Genomic DNA, 23210 nt, shown 5'->3' on the forward strand with positions numbered 1-23210 from the left:
TTACATTCGCCAAGTCCGCCCTGCAGTTTTTTTGAAATCCACTATGAACAGAAACCTAAATCAAGTAAATTTCGAACGATTGCACCATATTGTTGAGAAATAACCAGCGATCTCCCCCTCTCTTATTGCTACCTGAATGTTCGTAAAAATGCAGATTCAACTCCGACCGAAAGAGGTTGCTGTATTCTGCAAGATCTCCACACCAAATGTTTTGGACTAGAATCCTTCTCCAACCACTTAATTCAGCTTAGATCCATCCGCGTACAAGTGAATAGAACTGCTCCATATGTTATTTTTATTCTTTATGGAAGCGAACTGCCGAAGTCTTTCGCGAATGGAAGAACAAGAGAAGACATAGTCGCCTCTCCCCCCAACTCGCAGTCTGCTTTCTCAGAATATCAATAGTAAGAAGGTGAAAAACCATCTCAAGTGCCCGAGTGCGAGCACAATTGAACACAATGCCAGAATATCAATAGAGCGCAGTAATTGCTTTCTTCACTCGCTCATGCTGGAGCCCCAGTTAAGCGCAGAGTATTTTCAAGAATCTGGTCTCAGAGCAGAAAGAAAGCCTTTTTTCATCCAGTTTTGGCGGAACCATACCTGGTATATTGTATTTCCTGCCGAAAATGACCAGCTTCGTCTTACGGCAGTTTTTATCCAACTCGCGGCCAGCTGCTCTGTCAGAAACAATATTAAGAGACTTCCTCCTCCAAGCGTAGCAAAAGTTGATTCACTACAAGATTCCAAAGAAGTGGAGAGAGCACAACCCCGTGGTGGGTTATCGCTTCCAACAGATCGATCGACGCACGACTTCTCGAAATGTGCCCTGATAGTTTTGCCTAACGGCATATGTTTATCAGAGATAAAGAATAAATATTATGAATTAAAAACATATTTAAATATATTTATACTTCAATTGCCTTACTTTATTTGATTTTAAATAAAAAAGGAGTTAATTACGCGACAAACTAAGAAAAATATAATTCATTCATAATTTATATATATGTATATACATAAACGAAAAGACAAGCAAAAAGCTTTTTAGTGCCTTGCAAAAATTAATTCTTTTATATACATACATATGCACATACATACATAAATGGTTTAAAATCAAAATTGTTGTTAAAATTTCAAAGTCAAAAGAAGAATTTATAATTAATTTATATATAGAGAGTATATATATGTACATATATGTATGTACATGTATAAAATTTCTGTTTACCTTTATAAATTTTTGAATACATTTTATTTAAAATAATAGAACTAAATTTAGTAATACTTATACTTTTTGATAAAATATTAGAAGAAATTAAAATGCAAATGAACTTTTCAAGTGCAAATTCGTTTTATATTGTCTTTATCGTATTAGAATTAACACAATATTATTGTTGTATATGGTATCTTTAATTAAGTGATCGGGTTGAGCTATTAAAATTTTTTTGATCTATGGACTTAAGACGAGTATTTGTTTCAAAATTTTTAATACTTACATTGTAATAAAATAGCAAAAATAGAAATGATATAAGAATTATGTATGTATATAAGGTGATTGCAATGAATTTTTTTTTATTTTCAAAAATTTTTAATTAATTATTTTTGATTTTTATTATAATTGGAAAAGTTGTAATAAAAAGAAATTGATGACATAACAAAAAGCCTGTCATTAAATATTATTTTTTAAATAAAAAATTTGGTAAATAATTTTTTATTTAATAATTTTATATATAATAGGTTGTATATATATATATGTAATATATATGATAAAATTCAGAAGCTAGCCGAAATAATTGTGATAAAGTAGTTTGACATGTGTTTTAGTAGTTAAATTTTAGTTAAACAAATGAAGTTTTTAATAATTTTCAATTTTATAATTCATTTAAAGTAATTTTGTTATTTGATTACATAATATAGAATTATTGAATTACTTGTTATGTGAAATCATTTTCATATGTGTATGTTACAAATTGTTGTACTTAATTATTTAAATGAACATAAAAATATTCGGTGCTTACCTTAAAATGACTTACGTAATTTCATTTTAAGCGCTCATTATAATATTATTTTGTCTATTTAGATTTTATTTTAAAGGTTACCCCTTTATAAATGACATATGACAAAATTTAAGTTATAATCATTCTAATACTCGTATCATTCACAATATTGATCTTAACATATTTTATTTTGAAAATATTAATTAATATTTTCAAATATGTAAGGATATGGAACTGAATACATATACATATACTAGTGGTATAAGAGCAAATATAAATTAAATTGAGCAAATATTTTTTTAAAAATTTAAATTACCAACAAAACATACAAATTAGTGCTTGCAAAATATTTTATTTATTTATAATTTTTTTGTTGTATAACAAAAGTATAAAGAATTTATTGTGTACTTATGTATATCGTTTAGTGAAATTTAATATAATGACTATTAAATTAAAAGTGGAATGATATATATAATATATAGCTACTCACATATATAATATATAGCTATATATAATATATAGCTTACTCATAATAATTTAAATATGAATTTTTCACTAATTTAGTTTGTTACATTCTTTCAATTATACAATAAATTGTGTAAGACTAGCAAGACAATAACCATAAGGCTTAAAATTTAAGATTATATTCATAACACAATATTTAATTAATGGTATATACAATATACTAAGAGTTACATGCTTGAATAAATTCTTAATAACACTAATTATATTCAAATTTACTTACATAATTATATTATTATTCTTTGACAATAGATTAATATAACTCAATATATCATTTATTTAATTTGCGTCTCCAAAATCATTTGCCAGCTCAAACTTCAAGTCTATGTTTCATGTGCAAATTATATTAGGAGTAATAAATTGTATATTGCCGCTAGATTATGTAAATGTAAAATTTAGGAACTTTAAGCTCTCCGCATTAAAGACTATATTTTTTTATCTGCAAACCTTTATTCATGTAATAATATCTCTTATAAGGTTCCTAGAGCTATAGAACTTCTATCAATGATATTTTATGTTATGCCTGAAATTGTGGAGCAAAATAGTATATTTTTTCATATTGCTTTAGTAAAAATTTCCGTTGTTAAAAGAGTTAAATCGGTTAGACCAGAATTAATATTTTTGCTTAACAATATACAAGCAATTGACACGAACCGGATGGCAACTGCTGGATTGCAAGCAGTTTTCCTATTATCACAAATATTATCTACTATAAAAATATGAGATATGTATATATAAATAATAAAATATATTATTTTTTTTTGGAGAGTTTCAATTTTCAAAATAAAAAATAAAAAATTGTTTAGTTTTTCTTCTAGATTATTTTTTAAATATTTTTTAATACTCTTTAGAAAACAAATCAAATATAAAATTAGATCAGTTTTCTTTGAATAATGATTTATTATACCATTTTATTTTGTCATTTTTTCCAAGGAATTTAAATTAAAATAAATTTTGTTATTTTAAATAGCTGACAATAAGTATATATGTACATATGTATATGTATGTATTATTTAATTTAATTATATTTGATTTCTTTTTAAAATTAAAAGAAATACTTTTAGAAAGAAAATGTTTTATTATTTCAGAAATGCTTTGAAACAAAAAAATTTGAGCGAATGGAGTAAAATTCTATGAAATAAGAATAAGTAATTTGATTGTAGTATGATGCGAAACGAGAGCGAAGTACAGAACTTTTTTTCGAAATTTCACTAATTATTAAGCTATGTACAATTATTTCAAGAGTTTTATTAAATAAATGTATGGATTTTTATTAACAATAATAATTTTATATAATATAGAAAACTTAAACCATTCGATCCTATACCTGTTTAAAAGCAATATTGGTAATATAAGACTAATTATGGACTAGAATTTCATTATGAGAGTACATAAGAAAACATGCCATTCCTTAATACTAAATTAGAATGGACTTACACAAAATATCATTTTACAACAAAGCTAAATTCATGCAATAGAATCACTATATATATCACTATATTGAGACCGAAAATGAATTCATAAATAAAAAATATGAATATCATTGTAAAATATTATGTAAAAAATAAACAAACAAATAAAATTATTTAAAAACGTGCACACAATGTTAAAACAATTTGACTGTAATGTTTGACAAATTCAAAATAAAAAAAAAAAATCGTCATAGGATCACATTAATTAACCGGTGCTGCGACGTCTATGTTAAATTACCTATTTAAAAGTTGTCATCATGTTGACATTTGTAGGTAATAAGGTCAAGTTTAGAATTTCTTTTAAAAAAATATAAAATTAATGTGTAAAAAATGCTGAAATATTTTACGTTTCTGCTTTTTTTTTACTTTTTTGTTAAATAAATATCTTTATCATGAAATGAAGGCGAAGAATATAATTGAAACAGAAAAAAAAGCTTTTTAATATTATAGTTAAAATTAATACAGTATAGGAATAAAAAAATCTTACTAAAAATCGAGTATGTAATTAAATTTTGTTAAATATAATTATATACTCTCGTATATAACGCATTATAATTAATAGTGATATGCTCGAAGTAATACTGATTTCACAAAATTTCACAAAAAAAATTAAAATAAAGAAAAAATTTCGCTTTAATTTGAAAAAACACCAAAAAGTTGCTAAAATTTTGTATATGAACGAAAAATTATATGATTATAGTGTTACCATCTTACAAGAATTTATTTATATTTTCGTCATTCCAAAGTAACAAATTAAATAGTTTGGATTTGGTTAAATTCCAGATTTTATTCTAAATGTAAAGGCTTTAATAGTTTAGTCATATTATTCTGCGAAAATTTGGTTTACATGCGTATATTTCTTTTTCGGGCCATATATGAAGATAATTTATCGACCAATTTGCTTGAAATTTAATATTTAAATATGGGATGTTAAAACAATGAATCTACAAATTTTTATGAAACGTCAGGGCTCGGAAATCAAGCTTGAGGTTTTATATTTTTTACCATATCTACGGAACGGATTGATTCAATTTCTTGAAATTTGATATTTGGGTTTTGATTTTTATCGAAACTAACTGGTGAACTTTTCAGGAAATTTGGGTGGTACAAAGCGAAATTTTACTAAGAGCCAATATTTAAGATGAAAGCAACTTCCCATAAATTAGGCAATGCACATTGCGGTCGGTTATGTGCTAACCGCATCAGATTTTTTCAGAGATCAGAGAAGTCGAGATAGTTTCTTATAATTTGTTGTTAATCAAGTTTTTTTTTTGAATACTCAGGCTGTTTCATCATATACTCTCACATTTTTCGCAGTAAAAATTTTTTGTCAAATTCAATGAATTTTTTGTTTACTACTGCACAATTATTTTTTTTCTGTTTATTTTAAATTAAAATATTTAACATTAAAAATTCTTTACTATATTCACCATAATGAAATAGTCTGTGAAATTTAAAACTCACTAAAATATGTTCAGTTGTTGAGAAAATGAATTGTGAGAAACACCATGTTATAGCAGTTAGATATTAAAAAAAAAAAATAATAATAAACTTTGAAAAATTATAAAGTGTATCAAAGCATTAATGTAAAAATAATCATAATTACATACAATAGGTAGGCTATTGAATTTAAAAATTAAAAATGAATGATTTGTGAAATTATTTGTTTTTGTATTCAATTATTAAGTGGTTATAATAAATAACTTACACATAATATTATATAATATAGTAGAATTTTAATTAAATTTTAATGCGTGTACACAAAATATAATTAATTGAAATTTATTTAAAAATATAGATAATTTAAAATTAATTTAAATGTAAAATTTTTTAATTTTAATTAAAATTCAATTTGGTGTACATATTTAAATTTAATAAATACAATTGTGCATATATTCATGTTAATATTTATATAAGAATAAATTAAAAAACTATTAACAAACTTTAATATTAAACAAAAAATATTTTTTAATAAATTAAATTTGAAAATTTGTTATTGATTTTAGTACGGTTTTGATAATCAAATTAGTCGGCAGTATGTGATTTTTTTTTTTAATATTTTACAAAATTCTTTGTTAATTAAATATTTTATAAAAGTTTCCAACTTATTTTTTATGCAAATTTATATTTTTTTTGTAAAATATATAATATAACTACATATAATATATGTGTGTATGTAAGTTATGCATATTTTACATAACAATTTTAATGTATTGAGTACTGTATTGGTGCCAATTCAGCTGCATATTAAAAATTAACTTAGCGCAATAAAAGTGCCTAGCGTATTATTATTGTTTTAATTATGTTATACTTTTTATATGATTGTTTAAGTAAGATTTGTTTTAACGAATGGCAATAATAATTGAAAAATAATTATTTAGAAATTAAAAAATAAATTCTGTATTAAGTGCTTCGACAAATTCTTAAATGACATTTCTCCGCACTATTTACTTTTATCGGGTTTTTTACTTTTAATTATTTTTTTTTTTTTGAAAAAAAAATTCTTCTGATAAAATTTGTAGTGACATTGAGATTGAATTAATTGACTTTTTCATTAGTCGCATTTTTTTAAAAGAAGAATTATATATATATATACAAAATTTTTAATAAAAAACAGGTTCTTCATAAGAAACAAAAAAAAACGCAAATGTTGATAAAAAAGAGCAATTGATTTAAATTTTGTTTTATAATCAAAAACTGATTTAAAAAATTTTTTAATAAATTGATTTAGTAGTTCTAAAATTATGTAATTTTCTCTTCGTTCTATATTTCAAATTCCATTTTCGATATACATACTCGTACATATATGCATGCATATAAATTTAAATTATTAAAATTGTATTCAATAAACTTTTATATTCAATATTTATATTAATGCCGCGATGTTATTGTTAAATATTATACAAAATTAAAAATTATCACATTATTCTATAGTTATGAATGAATAAATTAATCAGGTGGACCATGAATAAATAAGTGTCTGGATATTTTCGTTTTTTTTTTCTTTTACTATAAACTCTTAATAATTTATTAATTTGGTGGCGTTAAAATGATTATTTATTTTGTTATTATCTAATCTTAAATATAATTTAGTTTAAAGTTTTTGTGGTTTGATTGGATTATTTTGTATATACATATATGTACATATACAGATTAAATTCCATTATTGATATAGGTACTTGAAAATTTTTAAAAATATTTTTGTGGTCTTACATAAGTTGTAGTTTTGCAACGTCTGTCATTATAATTTACTGAATCTATTTAAAATTCAAAAATCTTTGATACCCATTTCTCTTAATTAATAAAATCAATTATATTACAATTAAATTTACTATCAGTTGATCAACCAAATTTAATTTAATCACTTTTGCTTTAAAATTTTACGTATGGTGAGTTGTTGTTTAATGTTCAACATACGTACGTGTTTCAAAATGTAGTTAATTGTTATACTGAATAAGTTTCTGATAATTATTCATGATATACTGCGTTTTGTATTGAAAAAAATATTTAAATGTTCGATTCATCTATTGTTTATTTTTCAAGTTTAAGTTCAAGAAAGTTTTAAGTTCATGATCGTAGAGCATTATACAAGTATGCAATTATTCTCTGTACATTGAGTAATTAAAAATTTTGACATTAAAGCCCTCTTGTTTTATAGTAAAAGTTTAAGAAAAGCAATAAGAAACTTTTATTAAATTTCTCTTTTAATAAATGCAATATTAGAAGAAAATTATTATAAGAGACTATAATTTAATATCCTACATACATACTATTAAAGAAACAATAATTTTAATTTTAAATTTTTATTTTTTGTTTTTCATTTCAGTTTTAAATTTTTTAGCAAAATGAAATTGCAAACATTAAAAATACCAATAACACTACTACTCATAATGATTTTATGTAGTACAACAAATGGATATAATATATTAGGTTTATTTACAATACCTATTGCTAGCCATTATTATTTTGCTGAAACATTATTAAAAAATTTGGCTTCCAAAGGTCATAATGTTACTGTTGTTAGTTATTTTCCACAAAAAACTCCATTGGAAAACTTTACTGATATTTCTATAAAAGGACCTGATATGAAAAATTTTATAGATTTAAGTGTAAGTTTTTGATTTTTGTATTTATTATTAATTAAATGTATTTTATTAACTATTAGTATATAACAATTTTTATAACTATTTATAGATTTTTGAACCAAAACATTTTCATAGTAGTCTAGAAGAATTTCATCGAATTCAAGATTGGGGTCTTAAAGATTGTGAAGCAGCATTTCAATCAGATGCAATTGCAAAAATTTTAACAATGAAACATGAATTTGATGTCATTTTAGTTGAAGAATTTAATAATGATTGTATATTAGCTATAACACATTTATTAGATGCTCCAGTTGTATCATTGAGCAGTTGTTGGTTAATGCCATGGTTATATGATCGTATGCAAACACCATATTTTGTATCATTTTGGCCACCAAATAATTGTGGAACTGGTGAAAAAATGAATTTTCTTGAAAGAGTTAAATGTTTCCTTTATCACCATTATAGTATTTTTTGGTTTCAGTAAGTTTCTCATAATTTTTATATATATATATGTACATGCATCAGTCTTATATATATATATATATATATATATATATATATATATATATATATATATATATATATATATATATATTTATATAATTTATATTAAAATATCAAATATTTTTTACAATTATTTTTTACAGAACTGTTACCAAATTTAAAACAAATACAATAGTTCGAAAATATTTAGGTGATTCTATACCAGATGTTGATGAAATTGCTAGAAAAAGAACTGTATTAATGCTGATTAATCAACATTTTTCTTTAACTGGTGTTAAAGCATATGCACCAACTGTAATTGAAGTTGGTGGCTTACAAATTGAACAGGCTAAAACTTTAAATCCGGTAAGAATTTATAGTTTTATATTTACAATGCTACATACATGATATTAGATTTATATATATTTTATAATTTGATTTTAAAAATTGAACAATTTAATAAAATTGCATTTTGATTAAATAAATGTGTTGCAAGAGCATAAAATATAAAGATGAAAGCAACTTTTGAATGAGTGAATGAGTGTAATATTCGTAAAGCTTTCTGTAAGCTTAAACGTTTGCAATAACTAAAAAGAAAATATAAAAATAGCAACCGAAGAAAAAAAGATTATTTGTTTAAATTCAATTTACATGAGCGCTATAGTTGAAAGCTTTTATGTCAAGCACGTGGTTGCATTAATCGCATGCAATACAGTCTGCAGGAAAGTTGTAAATATTTGTAAATAATTTGTGCAGATTTTTTAACAACAATGAATAAAATAGTTATTTTTTCGGGGTAGAGTTTGTAAATATCTAACGTGGACAGGTGATTACAAAATTTTGTCTGTTGTTTCCTGTATCTTTTTGCAAATAAAACAATTAGACACAACTGCTCATACAATATAAAATTCTTGCAATATCTTTGTTTAACTAAAATAGCAAAAATTCAAAAATGAAAAATTTCCTTCTTTAATTTTTTATATTTTATTATTTTTTTTTCATAACAGAAAATGAAACAAATATTGGATGCATCTAAAAATGGAGTAATTTATGTTAATTGGGGATCAATGGTACGTAAATCATCAATACCGGCATCAAAACGTGAAGAATTAGTTAAAGCATTCGGTCGTCTTAAACAAACAGTTATCTGGAAATGGGAAAATGAAACATTACCAAATCAACCAAAAAATGTTCATATTATGAAATGGACACAACAACGTGAAATATTGTCACATCCAAATGTTAAAGTATTTATGAGCCATGGAGGATTATTAGGTACATCTGAAGCAACATATTATGGTGTACCAATTATAGCAACACCAATTTTTGGCGATCAATTTTTAAATTCAAAAACATTAGCGGAACGTGGAATGGGATTAACTTTATTATTTGATGATTTAACTGAAGAAAATATTTATAATTCAATACAAACTGCTTTGAAGTCAGAGTAAGTGTAAAAAAAAAATTTTGCATTAAACTTCGTCAAAAATTAAAAAAATGATTTTGAATTTTTCTTATTCTTATTTTGTAGATTCCAACAATAAGCAAAGCTTGTATCTGAAGCATATCGGAATAGACCTCAAAAACCATTAGACACCGCAACCTGGTGGGTTGAACGTGTAGCTGTAACAAAAGGAAATTTATTAAATAAATCTGATTATTTTAAATTACCATGGTACATCTATTATTCATTTGATGTATGCATATTTTTAACTGTGATCTGTTTAATTACAATTTCAATTCTATTATTTATTATGAAATTCATGTGTTGTAGATCAAATAGCTCAAAAGTTACTAAAGTTAAAAGTAATTAATTAAGTAATAATATTATGTAATAATATAAAATTGATCCTTAGTATTTAATCTAAATTTATTATTAAATATCGTAGGTATATGAAAAGAATTGAAAAGATTTTATAACTTTAATAAAGTTAATATTAAAAATGTGATTTAAACTACAATGACTTTTTTTTATATTTTGTATATAAATTAAGATTGGTCTTTATTGAGAAATAATGTTAATATTTTTATACCATAAGATGAAATTTGAAATTCCTTGAATATTTTCATAATTTTTATATTTTTAATTTCCATTGTTTGTTTCAAAGAATATGACCATAGAATAATTCTGAAAAGAAAATAAAATGAAAAGTTAATCTTATTTCCTTTTAGGCAAATAATTAAATCAATTAATTGAATACTCGTTTAATTTAATGAATAATAGGTTTTTGTTATCCGCATATAAAATTAATAATTTTAAAAATTATCACGTTTATTTTTATTAAAGTACATCTACGTCACAAGCCAGACATATAATTTTAATGTGCGGATTGAATAAATTATAGTGATCATTTGTAAATTTTGTATCAGCACATTTATTATTGTTTTCACTACATTTTTGAAGAATTACGGAAACAATACACAGTTATATATACATATGTACACTCGTTTTAATGATTATGATTTTTAGTTTTAAATGCTTATAGATAATGACGTAATAACTTGCATATTAAATATTTCAGAATAATTTTTACCACAACTGGGATACTGCAAAATTAAGATTAGTACGAGAAGTCCAACAGGAGTCGTTAGTATAATTGAGTTTACATTTGTGTTGAAGCGATCGTATTCCAATTTTTATTTCAAATTTTATTTAAAAATTAAATGTGCTATTTTTCATTCAGTTGTAATTGCATGTTGCAGCAACAAATATTTAATTTTCCGAAACTATAAATTGCCTCTATCATACGTCGGCATAATAATTTATTATAATACACACATAACTGTTGCTTTCGTAGTGTTGCAGTATTGTAAACAGTTTCATATCACTATTTCAAATATTTATTAAAATTTTGATTGAAAACATTATACTCAAAAAAAAATATTCAGAAGTGAAATAACAAAAAAACTCAACTCCAAAACTATTTAGTAGATGTATTTAAACTGAAAAACTTATTAAAACTAAACTAAACATTATTATAAAAAAACTTATTAACTATATACATACATAATTTATTAATTATATACCTACATATATGAAGGTATGTAGTTATGCATTCTCAAAAAAATCAAATATTTTTTTTTATTCCTAGTTTCATTTACAACCTTATACAATTGATTTGTGTGACCTTTGATTTCTATTAATGTCGCTATAAATATTTTTTTATTTTAGTTTTGTTTTTCTATTTCGCCTATACGAGTATAACAGACATAATCAATTAATATAACAATTTCAAAATCACGTGCTTTCTTATATATATTTCATTTACCAGCTGATTTCGTATTTTTTACATACAATAAACATAATATAACACTATTATGTAGGTAACATATTATGTAAATATATCTAACATAATGAATAATTACCATTGGTAGCATATATTGCGGCGAATGAACATAAACATTTTTCATATTCATATTACTTCACTCATTGTATAACACATTTTTCACGGCGTGATTCATTAGTATTATATTGATATACGGGTACAATATACAGAAATTATATTTTTGCTCAACCATAATTATATGTATTAAATAACGGTTAACCTTACATATAAAGTGGTTATTATTACAATATATGTATGGTTATTGAAACCGCTTTTTCTAATTTGCTAAATAACGGTATAAATTGATCAAACATAATATAATTGTTTTGTTTCTCATTTTATTATTGTTTTAAAATAAATAGTAAACATCACATTTTCGCATTTCTACACACATACAAATTTCTTATGAAGAATATTAGAAGAAAAGGAATAAAATAAAAAAACAAAATAAATGCAAAAAAAAAACCAAAACAAAATGAGGAAAAACAAATTTTCACCATACTAAAGACTCATTCATTTCAACTATTATTCGAAAATTTTTTTCTTATTATTTTGTTTATTTCTCTTTTTTATGAATGTTTTTTTTTCTTTTTAAATTTTTCTTTGAAAATTCGTCAGTTGATCGTAACTCGTCGACTTATTTAAGTCTAATTATACGGAAGAATTAATTTTTTTTGTTTTTGATTTGAAAAGAAAATGTAAATATAAAAGAAACGAAAATTTTAAAATTAATTTAATTTCCATAAGTTGAAAATTTGAAAATAATTAAAATTTTTATATATTGGATAAGAATCAGTGGTGGAAAACTTGAAAATGTAGGAAATAATTAAGAAAATTTTATAATAACTTGTTTGTATTCATAAAAGAAAATATCTTTAAAAATTGTGTTAGATTAAGTAAAATTAAAAAATTTTATGTTTCGTAATCGTATGCATAAGTTGGTACTCATTTTCTTAAGTGGATCACTTTTTTTGATTTATTTTTTATTTTTTTTTTTTTAAGAAAACGTATTTATTCTAAAAATACTTAATAAAAAATTTAAAAAGCACATAACAAAAATCATTTAAAAAAAAAACAATTCCTCTTAATTTTCTTCATTTAGAAATTCAGAAAAAAAAGAGTTTGTAACATGTTAAATAAATATAGTGTCTAATAGGTTAATAGAACAAGGTTAATATTAATTAGAAAAGTTCAGAGGGTGATAAATAAATGTCTAGTAAAAATTAAAGTAATTGTATTCGATTTTAGAGGATTTTTTTTTTCATTTGCAGAATATTTGATCCAATCCATTACATTTATACTATGTGACCAGGAAATTTTCAATTAAATTTTTGATTATGAAATTTTCTGTTAATTGCAATTTATTCAAAATATACGAGTCATACCGTACATTAAAATTGTATAAATATAATTTAACATTCGCACAAAAATATTAATAAGTTACGGAAAACATAAATAAAAATACATTATTAAAAATGTTGGTATTAAACAAAAAGAGAGCATAACATTAATAATAAACAAATTACATGATTTTCATTTAAGTACTCACATTTTTATGGTTATGATTATGCTTTCTATCATAACAGTCATAATTACATTGAATACGAATGTAATACAATATATGAAAGAAAAAAATACTGCTCTAACAGATATACATACATACGTATAATACGAGTATGAGACTGTGAAAGAAAGTCAAAAGAAATAAGAAATGTGTACAAAGTTGAATTAAAAATTTTGAATTAATAAAAATTAATATATAACATGAATTTTACTTTTCAAATGAATTTAAAATTTCAAATTGATTATAGGGGAAAAGAAATTGAAAAAGAATCGGAATGAAATAAATAAGTCGGGGAACAAGTACAGAAAATATTAAAATTGAGATTATTATTTTGGGTTTTATTCTGAATTAAACTATAATTTGAATGTGTTAACCATAAAAAATTGCAATGTGCAAGCAAATACAATTAAAATAATTATATCAAAACTTTCATTCAAAATTTTTATAGTTCAATGTAAAAAATGTTCAAAATATACAAATATATAAATATAAATATATATATATGTATATTTATCGTCATTTATATATTCAATCTATATATATCGAATGTTAGACATATTGTTGTGTAAAGGATATTAAATAAAGGATACACATTGTGAATAAACAATATTATATTTTACGCTTTATTTTTAATATTTGCCTACTTATAAATATGTAAATTATTGTTATTATTCAACATATATATAATATATATGTATATAAATGTAAAATTGACAAAATATACATATACAATATACATAATCGAGTATTGTATTCTGTATATTACTTTTCTCCACATATAAACTTTGTAAAATATAATGGTGTGCGCCTTTATAAGAAAATAGGCTTCATAACTTTTATATAGCAATATAACCTTTTCGAAAATTTCTGTAGAATGATTCAAAATATTGAGTATATGTACGTAAAGGTTTCAGTTTGTAAAGTGAAATTGTCAAAAATGTTCAGATATTTTTTTATTTTAGTTATATTTTTAAATATTAATAACAGTATTCACAAATTACATATACTCGTACATAGATATCGAAAGATATTATGTATTCCTGTAAAATGAATGAAAATTGTTATATTTTCCTTTCAAAGAAATTATAGAAGATTTTGTGTCATAAAATAAAATATAATGTATATAGTATACATAGTTATTATATATATATAATATTATGTGAACACATAATATATAGTACACATATATAGTATATATAGAACATATATAGTACAAATTTCTTTTATTGTGAAGTAAACAAATTTATCGATTAATTAGAAAATTTTCCAAGTACATATTTCCAAATTTTCCAAAATTTTTCCGTACACAAACAATTTTTCTAATTTCTTTACATTAAATTTTATATGCTTTATTCACAATAAGTATATGAAATATACAGCTATTGTATACTATAATGCGTGTGTTTATGTGTACGTCATAAATATTCTTTTAATATTGAAACTATGATAATAATGTTTAACTGTTTTTTATGTACACAATTTATTTGTTATATTTCATATTTTGTATCAAAACCAAAATTCATTTTTGAAACGTTAAATAATTCTAGATAACAACATTTATTTTTGATTATAATTAAAAATAATTATTTATTGAATATTTTCATTTCATTTAAAATAAAAATAACGCGAAAAATATTATTTTCAATTATTGCTTTTAATAATAAAGAATGGAATTTCTTCTATTTAACAGGAAACTCAATTATCTTAATATTCTTTGGGTATATGATAATGAAAAAAGAAAAATATATTTTTCGCATAAAGAATTTAATAACAATACGAGTATTACTTTATCGTAAATCATTTTGTAGACTAATTTAAAATAAATATTTTCATATTAATATTACAAATAAATGGTTGAACTAAATTGATAGTAGTGCATTACTAATTGTTTAGTACCAAATAAATTCGGCAATAGATGATTTATCTCTGTTTCAATTAAACTAAACCCTAGATAAATTAACAATATTTTTGATGTAAAAATAATTTACAATATCTATTGGCATAGGTAATTAAATCTTTTTTATATAAAACTAATCTATAAAAAATTTAAATTAATTTAAAATTAATCGTGAAATTTTTTATTCTCTGAAAAATCTTTTTGAAAAAAATTTGTGTAAATATATAAAAATCATTGCAAAATATTGTTAAATAAAAATAAGTAAACATTTCTGAAAATCGTCATTGATTACTCACACAATTAAGAATTATACTGAATAATCTTGAATTTACAAGTTATACTTAAACAAGAATACATAAAATTCGCCTGGATTCGAATTAGTGAAAACTATAATAATTGGTTGTTAATTAAAATTACCATGAAATTGAAATCAAATGTTTAGTCTATGTAAACGCAAAATTTATATCATTATTTTTATTATAATGTTAATTTAATTTTGTGCGTACAAACTACTGTATAATATTCTAGAATTGCAAAACTTCAAGGCCAATTAATAAATATGTATGTATAATATTTTCAAATAATAAATTTGAAATTGCATTAAATATGAAAAGTGAAAGTTTTTTAAAATTATAAATTAAAAAAATTTCAGAATATTAAAATTTATTATGTGTTTGCCACCTTAATTTTGTATTCTATTCTATCTTACTATTTGATCTCCGGAATATGTGTTCCACCCATCTTCACTTTTTTTCACTTGTAGCCACGTTTATACAGGCTACTTGTCTGTAATAGCCCATAGTTCATTGTTTGTTGTTGTTCTGGACCAGAATATTCCACATATGATTTTTAAGGCGCTAGCCATATTTCACAGTCATACAGTGTTACAAATTTTACGCAGGTATTGAATATTCTAATCTTGGTGCTGTTTGCCAAGTGGGATAACTTCCATACAGGCCTTAGCCGGGCAAAACCCATCTTTGCTTCTCTTGTTTCGTTCCTCCATCGCTTGACGTCGCTATCCATCTAGTTGATTTGGGGCACGTCCTTAATTTGCACGCTTAGCTGGTTTGCATGTAAAACCCTGGAAATCGTATTCTTGTACATATGGTCTTGATATTTACAATTTTTCTGGGAACGCCCTTATATGTAATGCATTCAAGATTGCTCATTGAAATGATTCCTCCATCTTACAAGTTGATATGTGTGTTTGTGTTTAGGTTACATTATCTTTTATTGGTTGGTGTCCTTTGATGTTTGTATTTATAAGAGTATTAGTGCACACATAACCTCATGTTGTTCATGCCAGGTGCCTTTTTTACTTCTTTTGCAACAGGATTGTATAGTGTTCTTGTTTCTGGGTTGTCATTTTGTTGGAGTTGCTTTCAGACAGACAAATTGTGTTAAAAACTACTTTTATTCGTAATTCTTTAAAAATTTTGAATGAAAGCTCAAAAAAAATTGAGCTTAAACGCATATATGCACATACACAAACCTGGTAAACTACAATAGTGTTAATGGATTTGAAAAAAATGGAGCTGAGGTACCGTAAATGTCTGCCCCGAAATCAGACCATTAAGTCGCTTTATGTAATTCTTCCATTTTATAATCATATTTAAAATTAAAATTTCTAAAAAAACTACAAAAACAAGCAAATCCAAAATTTTAAGCCAAAATACTTTAAACATTATTCGACATTGCTACATATTATGTACATATGGAAAATTTTATGAGTTGCATTGCAAATTTCCTTTATTTCAGTCATATTATTGTGAATTAAAATTTATATGAGATTATTGACCTTTACGATAACTTGTAGCCAATCTTCTCTTGAACAAATTTATTCCTCTCCAAATCGTTATTAAAAATCGATTTTAGAGTGCAAATAAATGGAAATAAAATTTTAAATAGTCAATGTATTAAAACACGTAATAATTATGTTAATCACATCTTTCTCACACATAATTTATATATTGACAACGCTTAAAAATATCAGATTAAACACAATGCTGACAGCTCAATACCAAATTTTATCTTTGCTATCTTATTATTTTAAATAAAATTTTACTTATATTCTCAATTAAAATAATATTTGTGTTTGTTCTTTTTTTGGAAGTTGGCCAATTCTGCTCTAAATTAACTATTATCAAATAAATTTTTTTAAAGTTTATATAAATAGAATATTTTTTCGTTGATTTTATATCTACTATTTTAAATTTGAAGTTCAGTACATTAACCTTAAGTGTTATACAATATTTTAATAACAAAATAAATGTTAAATTGAAAACTTATAGGGAACTTTAGACCTTTTTGCTGCACCGCAAAATCTATTTTTATTTTGTATATTTGTATATTTTGATAAACAATGTTCTATCAATTAATATTGAAAATTGAGTACAAACTATAACATTAAAATTTTGTGAGACTAGAAAATTTTCTATATAAAAAAGAAACTCTCCTTTCATTCAATGAAAATGTGCAAGACCATGAAAATTTTCTATTTAGAGAATTTTACAAGCTCGTGTCTTTTTTAAATCCTTGTATCTCTTGTAATTTATATGAAGAGTTCTCGATCGGTCAAAATAATTTTTATACCATAACTAACGAAATGGTCCCAAGTAGAAAATTACCATTTTACTAAATATACTGTGTTAAGTCACTAATATATATTGTAAAAATTAAATTACATTGATATATACACATATATACTCATGTATTTGTTTTCTTTTTTTATTTCAGACAAAATGGCAGCAAATTTTTGTATTAATAATATTCAAAAATGTTTACTATTAGTTATAGTATTTTTTAGCAGTTTAACAAATTCATATCGGATTTTAGGAATATTTCCACATCCTGGTATAAGTCATTTTCATTTTTTTCATCCAATAATGAGAGGATTAGCTGAAAATGGTCATGAAGTAACAGTAGTTAGTCATTTTCCTGATAAAAGTCCACCAGCACATTATAGAGATTTACCATTAACTGGACAAAAAACATTAGTTAATTCAGTCGATTTAAAGGTAAGTTAAAATTTATGTTACATGGTAAAGGTATGTAAAGGTATAATAGCAATTACACTAAACATACATTCTGTATGTTACAGAATGTATTCGCAAACATTCTGTATGCGAATGTATGTTTATATATATATATATATATATAGATATATCTACATATATATATATATATATATATATATATATATATATATATATATATATATATATGTATATATTATATATCTATATGTATCTGTATTATATATCTATATGTACATATATATATATATATATATATATATATATATATATACATATATATATGTATATATATGATGGATATATATGTACATATATATATATGTATATATGTATATATATATATATATATATGTATATATATATATATATATATATATATATATATATATATACATATGCATATATATATATATATATATATATATATATATATATATATATGCATATACATAAAAATATATATATATATATGTATATGCATATATATATATAAGTTAATGTAATCTTGCAGAAAGTTTTTGGTCTTTATGACATTTTTGTAATATTTTCAAATCTAAAACTAGAATATTTTTAAAATTTGTTGAAACTGGAAAATTTTTAATTATATTAGATGGCATAAATAAACATAGTTAATGTTATCATTATTATATAGTAATATTTAATATACATATAAAATACGCTAAAAGTTAATATAGTATAATAATTAATATTACCGTAATATAGTATAATAATTAGGAAATTTTGTTGAGATATAGTAGGGCTGATCTCAGCATACTGGTGAGAGTGTTGACGGGAAATTGCGTCTTAGTCAAGAGGCTTGGAGTCGCTACGACGGATGTATGTCGTGGATGTCAGGCTATTGCAGAGGTGAAAGATGTGGAACATGGTCTTTGTGCCCATCCGCCTCTGATGTGGAAGAGGAATGATCTGTTGAGGGAGTCTTTGGAGCAGTTTTTATGGTTCGCCAAGGAGGTTAATTTGCTCCCACAGATAGTTTTTGTGGTTGTATTACGTGGGAATTGTAAGGTATTAATTTCAGGGTAGTCGATGGGTCTTTTTGCTGGGGCAGCGAATGGACTTCGCGTGTGTGGCCAGGCGGGGCCCCTTTTCTAACTACTACTAACGTTAATCATTTTCAAGTTATCATCATGAAACCTCCTAAAATTTGAATAGAAACATTTTTTCCAAGTTAACACATTTTAAGAATTTTTAATAAGATTTTCATTTCCCATAGTGTGCGTGCACTTGTAAGATAGTATAAGTTTTTAATCAAATTTTATTATAATTAATATTTAAGAACAACAATTTGTATAATAAAATCTTGTAACCTTCAATTACCTATATATAGTTTAATACAATTCTAAATCTTGATTAATAAATGAAATTGATGAAATTTATTTCACTATGTATACATGTGTATATTAAAAAAATAGTAAAAATTAATATTATCAATGGAATAAACCGGTTTTCAAGTTTCTATTATGAAAGAAAAAAAAAATTAAGCTTTAATATGATAATTTTGTATTTCAATCATTGTAAAATATTTTATTATCATAATTTGTACACCTGATGATAGCGTTCAATGACCTTATGTACATATACATACATACATACATGTGTAAATACTGAATGAAGCTTAAATTTTTTTCTTCTATGAATTAGTTTTTTTATCTATAAAAGATTTCTTACTGAATGTAGAGTTATGTGTGTAGCGCTGCCATAATATGGATACTGACCTATATTAACAAATTTTCTTAGCATTTTTTAGAATTTCTGAGTATAATTTATGAGTGTAACAATGAAATGTACAAAATATACTCTAATGGAAGCTTTTTGAATTTTATTTACATGTGCACAATATTTAGTTTAGTTTCAAATATAAAGCTAGTTTAAATTATTGTTTTTTTTTTTTTTTCTATTTTTGAATAAGAGTTGTGAATAAGAAACAACAGGTGTTTCAAATTCTATAATAACACTTCTATTAATTTTTAAAATTCTGTCATGGTCAACATATTGTAGACAGCTATGTATGATTAAATATATAAGAATACATGAGTAGTCGAATACATAAAGGTAGTTTCCATTAATTTAATGTCTTGCAATAATTTTTGTACGAAAATACGCTGCTTTCAAGGTTTTTTAAGAAGTTTAATGACACTTTTTTTAAATTACATTCTTATGTGCATACATACATACATATATAGCTAATTTTTGTTGCTGTTCTTATTCAAATAATATTCTTGATTTTTGTTCTAAAAATTCTATCAAACGAAGTAAATACGAATATGCATTGGTAATTTTTTTATATTCTCAAGAATTTTTACAAAATAATTGGAAAATGAGTTTACTAAGTTATTGCAAACAAAATTACTTTTAATCAGTTTGACGATAATCCAAGTAATAATCAATGTACTTTGGAAATTTTATATGAAATATTTTCAACTTGAGCTATTCATTATCAAGAAACGCATTTATTCGCGATGTGGACATAAAATAAACACCCTGTTTGTAATTGGAATTAATAAATTATTTTTTATTTATTATTTTTACTATTATAACAATATTTTATCATAATAATAATTTGAAATTTATTTTTTGTTTTAATAGTGGTTTGAAAATCGAAGATTCTACAATCATTTCTTGGAATTTTTCTTATTATATGATTGGGGAAAACAAGCATGTCAGACAGCATTGTATTCAGATTCAATACGTGATGTTTTAAAATTTGGCAAACAAGATCCATATGATATAATTATAATGGAACAATTTAATACTGATTGTATGATGTCAGTTGCTCATTTATTAAAAGCACCAGTTATTGCATTAAGTAGTTGTGCCTTAATGCCATGGCATTATGATAGAATAGGTAATCCAGGTATACCATCATATATTCCGTCATTATTTTTAGGTCAATCTGAAGAAATGAGCTTTCCATATAGATTAGCAAATTGGATAACATTTCATGGAATGAAATTTTTATATAAGTAAGTGATATTTTTAGTATAAGTACGTATAAATATGTGTATATCATATGTATTTTTTGTTATTTAGCTATTATTCTCATCATACTGCTACAGAATTATCTCGCAAGAGATTTGATAATGATATACCAGAAATTAGTGAATTGGTAAAAGAAACAAGCTTATTTTTTGTTAATCAACATTACTCGATGGGAGGCGCAAAACCACTTTCTCCTGCTGTTATAGAATTAGGAGGAATTCATATACAAAAAGCTAAAACATTAGAAGCTGTAAGAAAACAAATTTTTTATAAATTTTTTATTTTTTAATATTTTTTTTTAGGATATACAAAAATTTTTGGATAGTGCCAAAGAAGGCGTTATATATGTTAGTTGGGGATCAATGATTCGGGCTGAAACTTTGCCATCAGAAAAACGTGATGGTATGCTTAGAGCATTTGGACGTTTAAAACAAAAAGTTATTTGGAAATGGGAAAATGAAACTTTACATAATCAACCGAAAAATATTTTAATTAGAAAATGGTTACCACAAAGAGAAATTTTATGCCATCCTAATGTTAAAGTTTTTATGAGTCATGGTGGATTGATGGGTGCTTCTGAAGCGGCATATTGTGGAGTACCAGCAGTATTAACACCAATGTATGGTGATCAATTTTTAAATTCAGCTGCAATTAGACAAAGAGAAATGGGAATAGTTTTAAATTATGAAGACATTACAGAAAGTTCAGTATATAAGGCTATTAATGAAGTTTTAAATCGAAGGTGATTCATATGAAATAAAATCAAATATATATTATATACATATATATTATTTAATGATATATATTATCTTAAAATTATTTAATACTATTTTAATTTATAGATACATGGATGCTGCAAAAGCAGTTTCATATTCATTTAAAAACCGACCACAAAAAGCACTCGAAACGGCAATTTGGTGGGTTGAACATGTTGGAAAGACTGAAGGTGCACCATTTACAAAATCTGTTTCTACATTTATGCCTTGGTATTCATATAACTGTCTTGACATTTACTTATTTTTCATTTTTATGATTATTTCCTCAATTATGAGTTGGATTGCTTTAACTAGAATCATATGTGGTAATAGATCAGCATCTGTTGAAAAAGCAAAACGAAATTAAAACTTATTTAATTTTCAATTAAAACGAAATGTAATCACACAAAAATTACATAAATATGTACATATTAATGGACATATTTATATAGTTATATATAAAATTATTACAAACTGATTATTTACATGTAAATAAAATTGCTACAATCATTTCTTGTACATAAGCAACTCCATACCTATTATAAATTTTGTAAATGTAATTTGTTTTTGTATGATTGTGATAATAAAATTATTGTTTAAGGTTGAATTTACTTGATAATTTTGATTAACTCAATTATATTGTGTTAAGATTAAGTTCTATTTTTAATTGCTTCTTTTCCCGATTTAAAAAATTTTACAACAAGGGGGAGGGGGTTTCATTCATATATAAACTCTGCATTTGTTGCATGTTTTCAAAACACATTTAATATGTTTTACAGGCAGAATTATGAGAGATATAAGAAAATGTTGTATGAGTTAATTTTTAGATCTTATTGTAACACATCGGAAAAAGTAAATAAATCTACGAGAAATTTCGATTTTTAAAAAAAAAATTAAAACAAAAATTCTAGTTGCTCTGTGGCTACTCTATGTCACATGGTTCCGAAGCTATAATCATTTATTTATATGAAGTAACCACCTGGTACCATTCTTTCAACAGAAAACCCTGTATAAATTTAAAAATAAAAATTTTTCAGTGCCAAATTTTTTGATAAGGTTTGTGTCTTTAATAAT

The 23210-nt window shown here is 23.7% G+C and overlaps 2 protein-coding genes across 3 annotated transcripts; both read left to right on the forward strand.

Annotated features, from left to right (window-relative positions):
- The first annotated feature begins 5457 nt into the window (after positions 1 to 5457).
- Positions 5458 to 10354, forward strand: LOC129608234 (UDP-glucosyltransferase 2-like). The gene is made up of 6 exons (XM_055519606.1): positions 5458 to 5600; positions 7812 to 8094; positions 8180 to 8550; positions 8718 to 8919; positions 9561 to 10000; positions 10085 to 10354. The coding sequence occupies exons 2-6, from the start codon at positions 7831 to 7833 to the stop codon at positions 10095 to 10097; spliced, it is 1290 nt and encodes a 429-aa protein (XP_055375581.1). The 5' UTR covers positions 5458 to 5600; positions 7812 to 7830; the 3' UTR covers positions 10098 to 10354.
- Positions 10355 to 12516: 2162 nt separating this feature from the next.
- On the forward strand, positions 12517 to 22743 carry LOC129608294 (UDP-glycosyltransferase UGT5-like). 2 transcript variants are annotated; one of them, XM_055519704.1, is made up of 6 exons: positions 12517 to 12694; positions 18080 to 18360; positions 20989 to 21365; positions 21433 to 21631; positions 21684 to 22123; positions 22224 to 22743. In XM_055519704.1, exons 2-6 carry the CDS (start codon positions 18085 to 18087, stop codon positions 22501 to 22503), a joined length of 1572 nt encoding a protein of 523 aa, XP_055375679.1. In that variant the 5' UTR covers positions 12517 to 12694; positions 18080 to 18084; the 3' UTR covers positions 22504 to 22743. The 2 variants fall into 2 exon arrangements, with proteins under 2 accessions (XP_055375679.1, XP_055375680.1); XM_055519705.1 differs by having other exon boundaries at positions 12559 to 12577.
- Positions 22744 to 23210: the final 467 nt, after the last annotated feature.

The sequence above is a fragment of the Condylostylus longicornis genome, unplaced genomic scaffold (assembly GCF_029603195.1).
Source record: "Condylostylus longicornis isolate FDR11 unplaced genomic scaffold, ASM2960319v2 ptg000031l, whole genome shotgun sequence".
NCBI lineage: Eukaryota > Metazoa > Arthropoda > Insecta > Diptera > Dolichopodidae > Condylostylus > Condylostylus longicornis.

Coding starts and splice junctions, on each gene's coding strand:
- LOC129608234 (XM_055519606.1), top strand. CDS start 7,831: ATGAAATTGCAAACATTAAAAATACCAATAACACTACTACTCATAATG. Junction 8,095..8,179: donor AAAATTTTATAGATTTAAGT/GTAAGTTTTTGA, acceptor AACTATTTATAG/ATTTTTGAACCAAAACATTT. Junction 8,920..9,560: donor AGGCTAAAACTTTAAATCCG/GTAAGAATTTAT, acceptor TTTTCATAACAG/AAAATGAAACAAATATTGGA.
- LOC129608294 (XM_055519704.1), top strand. CDS start 18,085: ATGGCAGCAAATTTTTGTATTAATAATATTCAAAAATGTTTACTATTA. Junction 18,361..20,988: donor TTAATTCAGTCGATTTAAAG/GTAAGTTAAAAT, acceptor TTGTTTTAATAG/TGGTTTGAAAATCGAAGATT. Junction 21,632..21,683: donor AAGCTAAAACATTAGAAGCT/GTAAGAAAACAA, acceptor ATTTTTTTTTAG/GATATACAAAAATTTTTGGA.